General features: G+C 39.0%; 1 protein-coding gene across 5 annotated transcripts in view; it reads right to left on the bottom strand.

Annotated features, from left to right (window-relative positions):
* Positions 1–4030: 4030 nt before the first annotated feature.
* The window catches only part of ADAMTSL3 (ADAMTS like 3), a 221016-nt gene continuing 206335 nt past the window's right edge, over positions 4031–18711 (bottom strand). For all 5 annotated transcript variants that reach the window (XM_042475404.1, XM_042475402.1, XM_042475403.1 and 2 more), the window contains 7 exons: positions 14527–14709; positions 13549–13668; positions 12541–12753; positions 10217–10400; positions 9074–9278; positions 7906–8015; positions 4031–6562 (listed from right to left, as the gene is read on the bottom strand). In XM_042475404.1, coding sequence (XP_042331338.1) covers positions 6340–6562; positions 7906–8015; positions 9074–9278; positions 10217–10400; positions 12541–12753; positions 13549–13668; positions 14527–14709 — 1238 coding nt within the window. In that variant the 3' untranslated portion in view covers positions 4031–6339. The remainder of the gene's footprint in view (positions 6563–7905; positions 8016–9073; positions 9279–10216; positions 10401–12540; positions 12754–13548; positions 13669–14526; positions 14710–18711) is intronic.

Genomic DNA, 18711 nt, shown 5'->3' with positions numbered 1-18711 from the left:
TTCTCCCAGCCTACCTCACCCATATTTGTGCTAAAAGTGGAGATACCTTTTGTGTGTTGCATTTAAAAGCTTTGAAGTTAATTCTTGGGATTTCCATTTCAAGGGTGTTGGGTAGCTGGGTTGGGGCAGAGCTTTGCTTGAGACTGTGAAGAACTACCTACCACCAATCACAGAAAGAAAACTACATTGCTAGGTAGACCAGCCAGTTGTCAACCTCTGTATAGGGCAGCTAAAATACACTGGGCTTATTAATAATAAATAAATAAATATTTATTTATATCCCGCCTCTCCATTAAGATAGAGGCAGCTAATATGCCGCACATAGCACTACATAAATTGCAGTTTGCTAATGCAAATGTTTACACTCAAGAAGATGTAAAGGCTAGAATCATAGAGACCACAAGTGCCATTCAGCCCAACCCCATGTCATGCAGGAATACTCCATCAAAGCATTTCAGCCAGATGGGCATCCATCATTTTCTGTCTCTGAAGAGAGGAGAGAGTGTGACTTGGCTGAAGTTACCTAGTAGGTTTTCATGGTGCTTCAAAATCTGGTCTTGAGAGTCATAGTCCAATGCTCACACCACTACACTACACTGGCTCTTGATGTGTATACATATATATTTGTTAATAAATCAGACTCAAATGCCTTTAATTTAAAACAAAATAACCCTGGCCTGTTACAGACAGCCAAAATAAAGCTGCTTCGAGTCACAGTGGAGGTATGGTGTTTCAATGATGCATGCGTCCTAAGAGTCCAGAAGTCGCACCAAAGCCACGCTCCAGCCCTAAGGACTGGAGTGTGGCTTTGGTGTGGCTTCTGGACTCTTAGGACGCATGCATCATTGAAACACCAAACCTCCACTGTGACTCGAAGCAGCTTTATTTTGGCTGTCTGTAACAGGCCCCTGTATTTTAATTTGATGCTGAAATGGACCCAGCACTGGCCTCCAAACAAAGAGCATTCAGCAACTGAGTGCCACAGCAAAGAAGACTCTCATGTGTATGGCTTCACTGCTGGGTCACAAAGGAGAGTCTCTCTAGTGGGCTTGTTTCTTGGACATGTTGGAGGGACACGTTTTCAAGTATCAAGGCCCCAAGCTGTTTAAGGTTATAGATATTCATTGCAAACACCTTGAATTCAAAGAAGTGTATTGGCTGTTAATGCAATTTCAGTCCACAATCTAGGTAATGAATTTTGCTCTAGCTGCAGCCTCTGGGTCATCTTCAGGGTGTATAGCACATGACTATAATTTAATGAAGAGGTTATCCCTGCATGAATTACTATAGATAGATTATCAGTCACCCCCAAGCTCTGAGACATAGAGTCTACCTGGGTCTCCAAAGAAAGTGATGATTCCCTTGGTGGATGAGGACACAATCCCATGCAGAACAGGCTATTTATTTTCTGTGTCTAACTAACATATAGAGCCAAATGGTTTTCTTCCATTTCCTTTCCAATAGCTTATAAAATCTTGGATAATATAAACATTCTTAATCACTGGTTTTGAGAAGACTGGCAGTCCAGTTTGCTTTTATCAGTCTGAATTTTTATGAACATGCTATTTGTAATGCAATGGCCATACTGATATCACTAACTTATATACAAAATGCTGCAGATCACAGGGGTCAAAATGTGAGACAAACCACAAACATTGTGTCCTGTCACCTCTCTTGCCAATCTTTTGTGAGGGTCAGGAGGCAGAGTGCTAGTGCATCCCCTTCCCATAGACCTGATGATGAAGAGCAGTGCTTCACGCTTTCAAGATACTTGACATTTTTTACTAGAGACCAGCCTTTCCAAATCACATTAACTTAACGTACATATTAAACAATATTTTTATATGACATTTATATGTCTCTTAGTGTGCCTCAGCTCAGCAAACAATGGTCTGTGACTTTTTACATGATTGTGAGCCAGTGTGCGAAACCAATCCAGCTCAAATTAGACATGATTCATGTCCCTGAAAGCCATGGAACGGAAATATATTTACCTATTTGTACAATATTAACGTAATCATATTTACTTATCCTTACCATATTTGTTTTCATGGTCTACAGAGTGATTCACGCTAAAAAAAACACCCAGATTTGTAAGCAGATGTTAAGTTCCTTACATTAACAGGTAGAGAATAGCAATGGTATCATTGATAGAGTGGTATCATGTGGTTCCTGGCTATGCTGTCCTGAAATGTGGTGGTAGTAATGTTCCATATTACAGTACAGATGTTCTTCTAAGTCTTGCTCCTCTAGTCTACCAGGTATTCCTGCTGCTGCTGTTGTTCTGGGCAGTAGGTAACAACAACTACTAGCCTTTTGGAGTAATATGTTCCATTGGTTTAAGAAGGTTGTATGACATAAGACTGGTCTACTGTCTTACTCATAGTGCGCACAGTATGCATGGCATCACAGCCTTAACTGAGGACATGGCCATGACTAACTCAAGATGGATCTGGGCCTAAGTTGAAAAGCTTATTTCAGATTTCAATCAATTTCACAGTGAAAAAAAATGTACACCTTAAATTGCATAATGATCCATCTGTATTTCATAGTAAGATTTATCTTTGAAATGTACATGTTAAATGAGTCTGTTTATGTTAAGAACAATTTCTCCAATAACTGTCATCACGTCAAGATTTTTTTTCCTGATTATATCTTACCTCTATGTCAACTTGTCCTCATTATTTTAGGGAAACGATTTTATAACTGAAGTGTCATGTAATCCTACGTATTGTCTCCCCAAACCGTCAATCCAGAGACCGATCAAGGAATGAATGATGTCTAAGGAACAAAATAAATCATCCAAAAATACACAGGAAAGATTCTGAGCTGCTGGGAGTATTTGTTTTCTGTCATTCCCTCTTGACATTCTCACAGGGCAAAGTGAGGTTAGAGCCTGTTTTCTGCTTTGTCCTGTGCAAAATTAATGCTCTATAAATGGTGAGAAATCAAATTAAAAAAACATTTAATTCGCATCATTTATGTTTCTTATTTCTTGAAGTACACTTTAAATTGCAGCTAGACTAAGGGTAGAGCTTTCCAATCTACAGAAGACTAGTTCTTCAGACCTTGCAAGCCAATATGCTTTTCACGATTACAAATAATTGTACATATAGGCCCTTAATCTACAATAGGGACAGACTCTTAATATTGTTACCTCATTTCCCAACAATAAAACAACCAGAACGTTGCTTAGATCTTGCTCTTTCAAAAGGTTACCTCTTTGTGTATGGCTGGTTAACACATGCATCTTTATCACCAAATGACTACAATCTCAGGTGTGTAAATGGATTGTCGTGGAGCTACAGACACCCATAGACCTTCTATATTGACTTCGTATACTGTGCTTATCATTGAGGCCTATTCACATACTCAAGTGATCATCCTTGGGTACTTATGTAGGAGCTGGAAAGAACAGTTTGGTCACTGGAATTCAGCAGAGAAGATGTCTCTTGAAGGATTCCATACTGTTTTGTTGCTTTCGAATGAACTGATGCTCCTTTGAAGTCATTGTTCAGTGATGATAATCATAAAGAAATTCAATTTGCTTATGTCAACTGATTAACGTAAATCATTATTAAAAGAAAGAAACCATTAAAAATTGCATTATAATCAAAGGGAAACAAATCCTACAGTAGCAGAACCAGCACCAACTTGGCAGTTGTTGCTGGAGTTTACTACTGCCTGGCAAAGCAGAGTGGAACCGGAAACAGTTCTTTCACCAAAGACCTGTACATTTGCAGACAAACCATTTCCATATAATAATAATACACCTGGGGTAATACAATTATTTATTTTTGTGAACATCAAAATTAATCTTACGAATGAATAATATGATGTATCTTTTGTTAATGTAGCAGCAGAAGAATCATTGACAGAGTACCAAGCTGCTGCAACAAATATCTACAAGTCTGCTTCGTGACAATAGGCACCTAAGACCAAAGTACTAGCAACAAAAGGAATGCTAGCAGTTAACATATTTCAAATATTGAAAAGACAAGCATTCATAAGTTTTAGAAATAAGGGAAAATGTTCCAAAATCTTTATTACACACTGTACAAAAATATTGCACTTTTAAATCAGATAATAAATATATACAAAAGTATATTACATGTGTTTTAATTTAAAAATGGTATTAAAAAACAACAAAGATCCACGGTAGGGTTACAACTTCGAGTAATGATTTGGCCAGAGTCAATTGCTTAAAGTCTTGAAAGAAAATTGAACAGAAGAGCTTCATTTCATTGATATCAATGTGTCCTAGAAGGACCAGTTTATATATCTGTGAAGAATCAAATGGTAAAGCTTTACCTTCTGTAACACTCCAGCTTGCAGGTGTGGGAACTAAATATTTAAAGAGATTCTTGAATGTTAAAATTTCTATGCATGTTGAAAACTACTATGTTTAAACAACATTCAGTTAAACTTTTCCTGAAATTTTATTTTTCTAGCTTGGAACCACATTTCTATATTAAAGGCTTCTATACAGACATCACACCGCTAGCTGAATTGTCAATGAGGTAAAACCCAAACCATAGTAAATAAATCTTTTTCTAATAAAGTTTGGAAAGAAACAAAATCTTGGACAGGTGTTACTTTTTTGATATTCAACCAGAGGTTCCGGTTCAACAAAACATACCTTCAGACATTTGTGCAAGAGTACAGGAGTTGCAAATGAAAATCAAGCAGACAATGTCCTCTACCATAGCATTAACACTATAGGTCTAGTCTTGTATCTCATTTCTAAACCAATAGCCAGCCAAATACACATAAGAAACTTAGGACTTTATCACATGGGGATCATATGTGCCACCATCCCATTAAAGTATTAAAGCATCCACATTGCGCAAAACCGCACAAATGAACAAATGGTTTTCACACACAGATGGCAATAACGTGATAAGAGCACATTACTAACACAGTAAAGTGGGTAGAATGCGCATTTGGTTTTCACACAGATGTATTACTATCCTGCTAATGATTTAGAAATAGAGTGCGCCCGCACTATAGGCGAGTGCCCCAGATGTAGCTTCCCGCTTATGTGGAAGCAGTGCCACGGGAGAATGAAACTCCAAGCTCCTGTGTAGAAAATGTTGAACCTAGTTTAAGTAATCACATCCAAGCTTTGATCAGATTCCAGTGAGACTAAAGTGGAAGTGCAGGACACCTCCAGCTCCCCTTGACACCTCACTGGTTTGAAAACAATCCTGTGGCAGGCCTGAAATTAATAACATCATCCACATTGTATCTTATTGCAAGCACTTAAATGATAGGGGTGGACCCTGCGGTCCATCTGACAGTTAATCTTAATAAAACAAGGTCTGTGATAAAGTCCTCTTTGTCAAAATGTTATAGGAGTGTAACCTCTGAGGGGGAAATTATAGCCACAGACTGCTGTTTCCATACATTTTGACAATTGTCTTACAGTGGATCAAACCAGGGAGGCAACAAGGAGAGTGGAGTGGTTGCAGCCTTCCAATGTTTGTCAAAATGCTGTGTACGCTAAACTACAATTGCTCTTTGCACAGCAGGGAGGATGCCTTGAATCCACAACTCACCCTGCCTCCTGTTAAAGTTGTAATGCTTTTTACACAACACAGAACCATGGTAATATGCTCTACTAACCTCAAAGCTCAAACATCTATTAAAGTCCTTGTATTGTTTCTTTTCTTTTTGATGGGGGAACCAAGGAAGAGGTGGTTCCTGTACAGAATATTCACATAAATTTCTTTTCACCAACTCCACGTATTCTTGACTGATTGTCTTTACTACTCAGAAGTCTATTCTTGCAGTATCTTCACCGTGGAATCATGAATCTCCCACAGAATAACCTTCTCCACATGACTGACAACACCTTTGTCTGTAGAGGTCTATCAAGCATAATTTTAGTTGCTTTACAAATGTACAGTAGTGAGTTGTATCTTTGCATTCGCCTTCTGAAAAATACATTGAAATGTGACAAGAGTGAAAATGCACAGTCACATCATTACACCTCAGAATAAGCAATGCTCTGGTGTCCCAGGCCAGTATCTCATTTGGGGCAACGAGAATGTAAGACCAAGCAAAAATATCAACATTCCCTCTCCTTGTGTCTTGCATTCAAAACTCCCAGAGTAATCTGAAGGCTGCTTGGAGACTCATTCATGGACAAGATGTATTAAGTAAATATAGCTCTGTGCCTAGTTTGGTGTCCATTTGCTTCAGTATCATTTTGTGAAGTGGGGAAACTTTGTTTGCTAATTATTAGGGAAAGTGGGTTTAGTTGATGGCTTATCAACTTCATTCCAGAGTTCGGCAGTTTGCCACAAGTGAACAAGTTCAAAAATGGAAATAAACGCTTTACATACGGTCACAGGACGTGACATTGCAATGCTGCCAAGTCACTGGTCTCTTCCTCCAGGTACAAGACTGATCTGCTACAAGTCTCTTACTTCTCCTGTGTATGCACCTGACTTGCCGTGACTGGAATCCACTTCCACAGTCAACAGTACAAGGACGCCAGGGACCTGCCCGCCAGTACACTTCACATTTCTCTGAAGAACAGTTTCTTCTAACAGATGGTCTGCAGGAGAGGGAGGGGGGGGAAACAAAACAAAATATGGTTGGAGATGTCATCCTCACCCCCACAAAAGTGGGAGAGATTGTACAGAAGGATATCTCTCTATGTCACTAATTTGACAGGAACCTGGAGCCTGCAGCAGCAATGCTGTTTAGTTGAAGTTCATATGTGCAAGCCAGTCTCACAAACACTTACTCTGGTTTTTAGCCTTTGTTGCACTCCAAGAGTTATGAAGTCACAGTGTCACAATGTCTGTTAAAAATATAACAGTTATAATCTCTCTTCATGGGATTAGATTGGTGTGGGCAAATTGTGGTTCACAGGCCATACATAGTCCCTGGACCCCATGTTTCTGACCCAAAACCTTCCACCAGTCACGCCATCCCCAGCTGCATGAAAATATGGAATACCCCATCAATGCTGACATGAAACGCATAATTCCATGGCCATTTCGCTTTGGAATACCTCTCAAAATGGTAACAGAAGGGGCCATTTTGAGTGGAACCGCAGAGGAAAACAGAGGCATTGGGGCTTTCTGGGATGTCTGTATAGCCTGTAGTGGGAGTGTGTATGGAGAATTTAGTCCCTAGCCCCCACACAGTTGTCCACCTCCAGTCTAGATGAAGGGAGGCCAATGTTTGGCTCTCCAGATACTGGTGAACTATTACTTGCATTGTGCCTCCACCACTGTTCAGCCTGGTGATGGCTGATGGGAACTGGAGTTCAGCAATATTGTAGAAGGGCAGTTTGGACAGTTTGCCCAGGCCTGCCTACCTAGTCCTGCTCTGTCCTAATAACCCAATATCTATTGTCTTCAATCTCCAGCCTTTCTTTCCCTGCTTCCCTTTTCAGCCTGTTGGTAATGCCTCACCTTCTACATGATATTAACGCTAGTTCACTTTATCATAGGCTTTCCTTTTCTTCAGCTATATGCTTCTACCTTGCATTGCCTCCTTAGGTTGCTGCTACTGCCTACATTTGGACGATGGCAATAGCAAACTTGCTGAGCTAACGTAGCAAACTGCAGTCCCTAGAGCCTAGAGAGCCATAATTTGGCCATTTTGTCTTTCTTGCTGCAAAACTTCCCACAGTGCCTTCATTATTTGGGCTCTCTGAGTACCTCTGGATCAGAGGAGAAAACAGAGAAAGAAAAGATGTAGGGCTTGCTTGAGGAAGGTGGGCCTAACTTGGCTGGGGAGAGGGGAAATGTGTGGTTATTGGCCCACATTTATCCAATAACCTTTGGTAGATATGACATGGTGCCTGGTGAAAGAAAGAAAGAAAGAAAAGAAAAGAAAAAGAATTAAAATGTGTCAAACGAAGTTCCTGACTGTTAGCAACTGTACCTTTTCCTGGCATCACACAGAGAGTTTGATACCATGGATCCATTTTGATACTGACACTGAATGAGACGGTGCTGTAACCCCACTCCATGGCCTATGCAGTGACCAGTGCACTGAAAAGAAAGATCATATTTTAAAAAGATGGAAATGGGTTTCTCAATGGATTTATCTGCAAATAATTTCAACTTCTAAACATGGCCTATCTGCACTCTTCTATTTTGTGCAGCAAAAAATTAACAAATGACCAGAAGTGACTACATTATGCAATCTGTCCTCTATGGTCTACATCCATTTGAAATCCTAAATATTACAAGTCCATCCGTCTGCTTATCTGCTCACTGAGTCAACCACAGATACTGACAAGCTGACCTGGGAGACTCCAGCTACCTTTGATCGGATGCAGCAAAAAGGTGTTGCACAAGGAGGCCTAGATGTGTCCAACAGGTATCTGAACTCTGTTTTGTGGGACAAAATATATTAACTTTGATACAGGTGAAAAAGGAAAAGTCCCAGGTTCCACCTAAGAAACTGGGAGCACAAGGGACAGTTTTAGAACACAGGGACATAGGGAGCTATGTTTTACCATAAAGCTAGATTGCTGGTCTAACTGGCTCAGTTCATAAGGTAGATATGTTCCTGGACATTAGGGGAAGAAAAACGATGTTCTTAAACCACCCAAAAAGCAGACGTTTGATAGGCTTCAACAAACTCTCTATCCCAAAGTAACAATATGTGAAAGCATATGTGAAATGAAACCACAAGGTCAGGTAAGCCTTGAGTGAGTAAACAAAAACATTTTAAAGCTTCTAGAGACCACTTCAAGGCTTCTTCCAAAATGCATCCAGGGATGACTTCTTTCACCAGCCTCCATTTTTTTCCTTGTGTTTTCCATTCCTTGTGATGGCCAATTTTTATGCTTATTTTTAATGCTGGAATAGCTGATGAGGGGAGCATACCTTCTTTCCCCCTTTCTCCATCTTTTGCTGTTCAAATATACTCAGTACAGATTCTGGAGGCCTGCTGTTTACCTTGCCAGTTGTAGGCAGGCACATGTGAAAGAGATTAATCACCTAGAATTTCACTCTTTCCCAGCTTCCCAGCCCCACTGGAAGCTATGCAGGGGCAACATCCCCCGTGAAATTACAAATTTGATCATCTTTTAATTCATTACCTGGCCCCACGAATGAATGACCCATTCTGTACAAGAATGCCCTATGCAAGGTTTCCTTTCCAAAGGCCGTTCTTTATTTGTGCAGCTGCTCAGAGGCAACACTACAGCAGTGCCATTGGCTTTGACTTGTTTGCAGACTCTTTGCCGTTGGCGAAACCCATTGCCACATAAAGCAGAACACTCAGACCAAGCGCTTGTTGCCCACCTGGAGAGGAAAGAGATTTTAAAATGAAGCACAAAACCAGCACACCCACAACATATATGGGCAACCCAGTTAGTATTCTCCCTTCTCGTATTTTCCACTGGAAGATTAAGATCTTCATATGTAGGCAGGCCTTTTATTGTGTTATAGTGTTACTAGTGGTCTGTGTTTCTATCTTGTATGTTTTAAATATGTTTTAAATCAAGTTTGACTATCTGCTTTTAATAGCACTGTTGTTTATTATTTTAACCTTGGTAATATAACATTTCAGACAGCTTCTATTTTAGAATTGTAAGCCATCTTGGGTCACTTGGAAAGGCAGGATATAGATTAAATAAATAAATAAATAAAAATACAAATGGCATTTCTTAATGAATTAGTAATAGTGACTTGACAAATAGGGTTGCCAAATGTTAACAACGGCTATAACATGTTCAACAAATGTGGATGGCTGAGAATTTAATTAGAGTTCATATTTGAGAAGAAATTGTTAAAATTAATAAAGGTCTTCACATGTAAGACAGAAAGAAAAGTGAGATTTCAGTAATGATTATTATCATTATAAGATGGTCTACACTAGAGGGATAGCTTAACTGACAACAGAAATAACATCTAAGACAAAATGTAGATCTGTGATTCTATCGTTGTCATTTTTCTTCTCCTGTATGATTTTTAACATCTTTGCCTGATGAAGAAGCCAGGAAAGCTTCAAAAGCTTGCATGATGTATTTTCTATATTTGGTTTGGCCAATAAAGGTATCACTACTCATTTGTGGATTTTGCCTTTTGCTGCATGGCGAACACAGCCATCCCTGAACATTTTTGTTCAGGCTATAATACAAACTTTAACAACTCAAAGTGGCAGAAAATGAAAGTAGTGTGAAAAGCTGAACAACATTTTGTAATACATACCAAAAGAAACAAGTAAGGGATGTACATACCTGGCAGGACAATCATGGATGTTGCAAGGCTGATAATCTATAACTGGCTTCACACTATCTCTGCATAGTGACTTGTTCACCTTTTGTTCCTCCTCATTTACACACTGGAGCCTTCGAAAATGGGTCCCAGAATTTCCACAAGTAGCAGAACAAGGATACCACTCCCCAAGTTCCCATTTATATTCTGTGAAAGGCACAGGGTGGGCATATATATAAGAGTAAAGGCTGCAGGTTACATCTCAGATATATTTACAACTCCATGATATAGCAATCTGACTTGTATCAAGACTATATCCAAGATGTGAGCTATCTTCTACATTAGATTAGTATTTGGGAGGGTAGATTCTGGTATTGTTATATATTGGTATTTTATTGTGTATTGGACTGTTTTACTGTAAGCCGCCTTGGTCCTAGTCGGACTAGGCAGGATATAAATAAATTATTATTATTATTATTATTATTATTATTATTATATTATCATTAAATTCTTTCTTTTCCACTTTTTGTTGCTTGCTTTAAAAAGGAAATTCTTAATCACATTCCTCCTGTATACTAATCCAACACCATATTGCTGATGGCTTAAGCGCCATGTGTTCAAAATGATAAAGGAAATCAGAACCAAAGTTATTATTCTATGGTTTGGCAAACACCAGTTCTTGCTCCAGAGCCATTGTTTTCTATGGGTAATGCCCCCAATAAGAATTATTTCCTCCCATAAAATGTTCCTTCAGTCCACAAATTTAAAGTATTGCAGAGAATGAGACATGGAAAATCATTCACGCCTAGAATTTTTACATACATTTGCTGGGTTCATGTTCCCTTAGTCCCTTTGCTCCCTCTTCTCTTTGGGTGCCTAAACTGTGTTTCTAAATGTTCGAGTGAAATTTTAAGTCACCGCAATGCTAGAAATTTGGAGACTGAAGGAATATTTCATTGTCTGTGGTGGGGGCAGAGGGTCATACCTCACCACTACTGTATAGTAGATATACTCTGTACTCAATGTATCATGACATTTTAGCAAGGTGACATTACTTAGCAAAAGTCTGGACTATCTGAACAAATTGCTATTATGGAAATAAAGCACAAAAACAATAGATTTCCCCACCTGCTCAAATTAATTCTATAAACTTGAGTGATTATCTCCAGCAGTAGAAGTATTTTTTTTTCTCCTTTGGGTTACAATTCACAATGATCCCCACAATTCACTAACCCCTTACAGACATAGTTTAAAAGATGAAGTACTATACAATGTTGACAGATTTTTATGCAACCTGAGGTGTCATAAGGTGCTTTTTAAAAGAGGGGCAGTGCTGGTCCTGTAATATCAAGAATAATTGATAGCTCCCAGCTGTATCTACAGTCTTTTCCTGCAGCACATAATGAATTGTTTAACTTATTGGGTTGTCAGCATTTCCTATTTCTTTTGGCTTCTTAGAATAATACAAAAAGAACTCTTTTCAAAGCAGAAATGCTTAAAATTTACTGAGTGTAAGTGAGGCTGAAAGACTGTATTATTTACTTTGTCATAGGAAATAGCCCAGTGGTGCTCTCGCGAAGTACCGACTATGCAAAACCTACCCCATTTAGCAATATTTCTTATACACACACCAGCTAATGCCCAGATTGTGAAAGAAATGCAGGATAATATAGTTCTCTCATAAAAAAATATCAAAGGGCAGCTGTCTAACTGCTCCTTGTTCGCTTTAAATCAAATCCCTCACATTTTCCTACCACCTGCTATGAGATACTGAAGGCATCAAACCAGGCACTCTAGAGGCATCCAGATGTCTTCCCTTCTGTGCCACAGAGAAGAGATTGCTCATCTGGAAGGCTTTCAAGATGAAGCTTTTATCTGGAAGCACCCTGCCCTTTTCATATAATTTGATGGGGCATTTAGAGGGCATAAACGTCCATCTGAAAACCCACCACTTATATCTGTTCTTGCCACAGAAAATCCATTAAGAAGGCAAAGAATGGTTAGGTACACAGTGCTGTTTTAATGGGAAGGTGATGAGCCATCCAGCTAAAAACACTCTTGCTCTAATTGTGCCAACAGTGCAGGCTGGAGAATGCTCAGAGATGAATAATGTCTGGTCAAACAGCATCAGTTTGTGGGTGATGGATAGTAAAAAAGGCAATGGAAAACATTCCTAATAATGTCTTCCCCTCTGCGCCACAGAGAACAGAGGGCTCATTTGGAGGCTCTATGCCATGTGTTTCCTCCTATATTGTCATGTAAATAAAGTCTCAAAACATTTAAGAAAAAATAACATTAAACATGCATAACATTGCACCATGGGATCTTCAACTAATCTCCTACTAACCTTTCTTCTTGACATTCAACCAGACAGACAATGGCTTGTCACTTGAGGAGGTCCAGCATCTGTACTGCCCAGCAAAATGGTCAGACACAATATTCACCTCCAGGATGCGCCCCTGGACCAAGGTTCTGTAAGTGAAGCCTTGAATTTCTTCAACTGGTTGATTTTTGAAGAACCAGTGAATTGTGTTCTTTCTAGAAGGATGTACTGGACAACCTAGAAAAGAAGGATGGGTTTAACCTCTTTCCCTATCATATAGGGCAGGGGAGAATTATCTACAAATTTATATCTTTCAATTATTCTTATGCTCATTATTTAGAGAGAGTGAGGACAAGGAACTCCTTCTTTCACAAGGGATCCATTCTCTTGAGTACAATCTTCAATAGGCCATATGCCAGCAGTGGGGGTGATAAGAACAGTGGTGGGATTTTAGCCAGGAGTCAGTGGGAAGGCCGTTTTCTTTCTTTCTGTTATTCCCTTCATCTCTGCCACATCCTTTTCTCCCATTTGCTACCTCTTTGCCACACATTCAAAAGGCATAATGAAGCACGATATTTGAGGCTACTGACTGCCTAAAAGGCCTGTTCTTGGAAATATTAAATGCAATTTTGCAATGGTGCAGTGCATGTTAAGAACATTTGTTGTGATTTTTAAATACAACACCACAAGCAAATGTCAAAGTACATCTGAGAAATGAATGGACGAACAAAAGAATGGAAGGAAAAAAGAAGGCTGCTCCTGTTGCACCACTAACAAGTACATTTCTGAGTCTTTGTTGTTGTCAAGTACCATGATGGTGACTTTCACTTACAGTGGCCCTATGAATGAGAGACCTCCAAGTCACTCTGTCACCAACAGACCTGCTCAGGCCTTGAAGATCTGCGTCTTCCTTTACTGAGTCTATCCATCTAGAATGTGGTCTTCCTATTTTCCTACTACCTTCTGCCTTACCAAGCATTATTTTCTTTTCTTGTGACTCTTGTCTTTTCATGACATAGTACTGAATCTTACCTATACGTAACAGAGCTTCGGGCACTACAGTAATGTTGGTACCAATCCCAGATGCCATAAGGACACGTTTTCTCTTACGACTGGTGGATGTTCCATTGCTAGGCCCCTGAAAGCTTTTATCTAAGTAGAAAGGAAGGGAAATTCAGTCAAATAAATGAAAACAATGCAACATTTTGATCAAGCAGACGGATGCTGTGTTAAAAAAAACATTCTACGGTAAATATGAGTAAAATAAGATATGAAAAGAGGAAGTGAGGATTGGGCATATTTACTCTGATCCTCATCACCCCCATTGCTAGTTCTTCAAAAATCAACCAGTTGAAGAAATGCAAGGCTTCATTCACAGAACCCTGATCAAGGCCATTGATTTCTTGGTGTTTAGGACAACTATCTACAATAAAGGAGAGAGTTTCTTCTATCTGAAAGATCTCCCTGTAGGAATATTTGGTATCTATATCAAGTAGAGTGCAGTGGAGCTAGTACAATATGAGCTTGTGGTAGGAACAGGAGAAAGTGCTCAGGATGCTCTTGTAAGGCAAAAAAGAAAACTTGCATTTAGGATTCACTAGGGTCTTGGAAGAATGGGGAAGTGACTTCTGCAGGCAGGTAGGAAGGCAGAAGAAAAGGCTTCAGTATATAGACTTTAGAACAGGGTGAAACAAAAGGGCAGGCATTCTCTCTAGTGTTCCCTCTCTCACTTATCACTTAACAAACATTAATACCTCTTTGTTTCCAACACTCCCCTTGATTTAGAGATCAGGGTTCCAAATCATGGGAAAGTATTCAAAGACAGAAGACATTGCCTGCTTCAGAAAGTTGCTGTCCATGCATAAGGAGTGATGGAAATGCATGAAATGAGCGAAGATCTGTTGCATCTGTCTTTTCACGTGTTTACCTATATTTAGAATGGTAAAGAAGAGAAGGGACCACAAAAACTACCCAAGAGTGAAGCTGGTACTGCTACACCTTTTTACTTACCAGTCAGCTGAAGAAAAGTTGTGGCTAGAGCTTGTCCAAGAGCATTGGTGGCCACACAAGTGTAGGCTCCTGCATCTTCACGAGAAACATTATTCAGGAGTAAGGAGCCATTCCTAACTGTGAAAACATGGTCTTTGGGGGAATCTTTGTCCTTCAGCCACATTATCTCAGGCTGAGGAAGACCTGGTGGTGGAAGGTTAAGATACAATAAACACACATTAAATATACAGCATTCATTTTGGTGAGTTTTTAATATGCCCAACTAATTCTTGCTAATGGAAAAAATACAGCGACTTTGTGGCACAGGATCCAATAATGCTCAAGTAATCCCCTCCCCAATACATGATGCTATTCTCATTAGATGTTGGATTAAGTTTCTGCTCATAGCATCATGTACTGAGGAGGGAATTACTTGTCAGCTTACAGTTGAGGCTCCTCTATCAGTCATAAGAATTCTGACCACATTATGTAAGGTCAAAGGACAAATCACGCTTTGGGAGAAGCTCATCCCAATGGTCCTTCTCTGTGCCAAGGCATCTGCTTTTCCAGAGGTGCTATCCTTTAACTCAAAGTTAATAATCTATATCTCAGCACCCATTTCAGGCTCACTTGTTCAGCTAAGGTAAACCTTGAGGCTTTATTCTCCTTTTGCTCTGATCTAACAATATTATGTGCCAAGCTGCTAGGCAGACAAATTTGACAGAGTACCCATAACCATGCAAAAGCTGATGGGTTCCTGAGGAAACTGAGTAATAATAATAATAATAATAATAATAATAATAATAATAATTTCATTTATAGCCAGAAGGATCAAGGCGGGTTACAACCATAAAATACACCAATAACAAATTACACGATCCCCTACCCTTCATTATAAATTAAATGACAACATTATAAAATACAATTAAATTAATAAAACAGACATAATTAAAATGAGGCATCATGGGGCAGACAAGGGCAAACCATATCAATATCCTCCGGCAGGTCATTCCACAGTTTAGGAGCAATGAGAAGGTCCTCTGGGTAACCACAGCCAGACTAGAGTGTAAGCACTAGAGTGTAAGTACCAGAGTAAGTACTAGGGCACTTCATAATCTCTGCTAGCAACTGCCTTGTACAGCATATGGTGATTTCTTTTCAGCAGGTAATACTTTTTATATCAGGCAACTTTTGTCCCATGATCTGCGGGAAGACTTGTGGTTCGAGGAATAATAGGTTTGGTGGCAGATGGGCTACTGGTGCAGCCCATCTCTTTTGGCACCAAGAGATTGGACTAGATCCATTTTGAAGGTGAAAGGGAAACATGTTTAAGCAAGTCTGAAAAAGGAATGTTGGAAGGGGATTGAGACTTCTAGACAGATGCCCAACTCAGGGGTTGTTATGTATACTATCATCACCCACAGAGGAAAAGGGGACCCATATGGAGGATTATACCCACGTGGTTTCCTATTTCCTATCATGTGGTTGACTTCCAGTAGTGGAAAATGAATGCAGGAAAGATCTGGTGACACTGGATCTACTCCCTTATTGCACCAAAACCCACAGCATTAATTAATTCATTGCAATTTTGGCCACAGTTTTTCCAGAAAAGCTGCTTTGCATTTACTGTGTTTCCCTTCCTTTTTTACTTCTTCCATTCTTTTAACCTCTTGGGACACAAGCGGCAGCTTTCCAGTGTCTTACCCTTGAGGTCTTTTCTATCACCTGCTACCTGATCCTTTTAAGTAAAGATGCCAGGGATTTAATCTGGGACCTTCTGGCTAGAAAACTATAGTTCCTCCCTATGACACCTAATTATTAAGCCAGGCTGAATACTCTCTTTTCACAGATCATTTTTCAAAATTGCTTTACAGGAGATTTCTCCATGATGTGGAATGATCCTTGAGAGAGGAAGTTTAACATCTCAGTCAGAAGCTTAGCACTTTTCTGTCCACACCTCCAGTTTTCTTCCCAGCCTAATGTAAACCAGACTCAGAGCTAGCAATTTTTATGGAAAATAAAAGTGTATCAAAAAGCCATCAGCAAGAAAATCACTCTAGCAAGGTTGCCACAGATCTTAGACTATTGCTGTCTTTGACTCCAAAAAACTGTTTTGTATAGATTTTTTTAAAAGTTAAAGTCAATAATATATTAGAAAGAGCAAGTGATTTAAATGGCAGATACTATAAACATTGCAGAGAAACAGCTTAACCCCTACTTGGAGAAGAACTCTTGAACATAGGAAGAGATTTTGTTTCAAGCCAGATCTCCTTTTGTGGTTGCAGCCCAAATACTTTCAGCCAGAGTTTTGGCACCCTCTCATGACTTTCGTAGAGAGCAGAGTCTTTATATATGCTATATTTTCCAAAGGCTGCTCAGGAAGACCTACTCACACTGCATATAGGTTAAGGAAACAGTGCAAGAAATGGCTTGAACTAGTTTAAATTATTGCCAAAGAATAAAATGGGGCAAGAAAGTTATAACGGTTGCAATCCTGCTGATTTCATGCATTTAAGCTCAATGACTTCGCCATACCTGACTGCAAACTGCCATTCCTGAAGATGTTCATTGAAATGTTTAGCAAACCTCTGTGCTGGCTCCTAGGTTGTTGCTGGGTTTAATTTAAGGAGCGGGTATTGACCTTTAAAGCCCTTCATGATGTGGGACCAGGATATGTGTTAGATTGCCCTGTTTCATCCTACTTTTGGTACAAGTCAGGGATGGAGCATGTGTAGCATTTAAATGTAGTTGGATTGCAGCTCACTTCATCCCTCACCATGGCTATACTTGCTGGGGCTGATGGGATTTGCAGTGAAAGAAAATCTGGAGGCCCACATATTCCTATTACTTTCTTAAGGTAAATTTCATCGGCCACCACAACCATTACGGAGGTTGATGATGATGATGATGATGATGATGATGATGATGATGATGATTTATATACCACTTTTCCCCCAGTTTAAGACTAAAGGCAGCATACAGTTGAAAGAAACCCAGTTGCAAATTCAAAGCATACAAAAAATAAAAAGCAATTATACTATCATAAAATTAAAACCAGTTATAATAATATAATTATTATAATATTTATTATTATAAAACCAGTTAAAAGCATAAACCATTAAGCAGCCATAACAAGCACATTATACAAGGCCTTCTTCCCCTTATTTTTCCCCCTAAGAGTTTTATTTGCTTGTGGAAAGACAGAAAGGAGTGAGGCAGTCTAGCTTTTTTGGGAAGGGAGCTCTATAGCCTGAGAGCAGCCGGTTTTTGCACAAATAGCCTTATCACATGAGAAAACAAAGAAGAAACGGAGCCAAAGAGTAGTGGCTTTCTCTGGGTCTTACCGCATGATGCTGTAGCACTTCATTCTTTTTTTTAAATAAATCTTTTTTTTAATATTTAAAAATACATACTGTATATAGTTCCATATGTCATCGCCATAGATAAATAAAACAAAATAGCTAATACAAAAAGGACACTACCAAAACATACTTACACCACCATACAAACACATTGCAAATTAAACAATACAAGAACAAGAACAGAGAATCAAACAGAGAATCAAACATCCATTGGACTTTCATACCATTCCTCTTTCATACATTTATTACATCCTTAGGTGTTCCATAAACGAATATTCCTGTTCTATATGATTACTTAATTTTGCATATCTTGTTAATTGTTATTTTTCACTTGTATTCTTTAATTCTCATTGTTCTATACAGTATATACGCAAATGATAAGCTTATTCTCTTACCTCCTTGCTCTAAATTTTGAAAAGTAAAGGTAAAAAATTCTTTTTCATTTATATTAAAGCAAAAATCTATAGCTTTCAAAAACATTTTGATCCTCTATACTTCTGAAATTCTGACCTGATAGAGTCTATGGGTTTTTCACAAAAATTGTTTCTTTTAAGTACCAAAGTAGTCTTGGCCAAGTAGTGTTCAGAACGGCCAAAAGAACAATAAACTCGATTGCTGCAGGAAAAGATCCCAATAGATTGCGGTGTGAGAATCAGAAAAACTAGAGGTGAGATCCGATAAACTTTGGGGAGCTATCTCCATTTAAGTAATCCACCAAATATTTCATGATTAAAAAAGGAATGCAAATTGGTATTAGATCATTTTTAATTATCTTTATCAATAGGTGGCGCTCCGAACACATTCTAATACTATATAACCATCCCAAGGTTCAGTAATGATTTCC

This window comes from Sceloporus undulatus, chromosome 6, assembly GCF_019175285.1.
Source record: "Sceloporus undulatus isolate JIND9_A2432 ecotype Alabama chromosome 6, SceUnd_v1.1, whole genome shotgun sequence".
NCBI classification, from domain to species: domain Eukaryota; kingdom Metazoa; phylum Chordata; class Lepidosauria; order Squamata; family Phrynosomatidae; genus Sceloporus; species Sceloporus undulatus.
The sequence above is the reverse complement of the archived record's forward strand: the minus strand, read 5'-3'. Positions and strand labels throughout refer to the sequence as shown.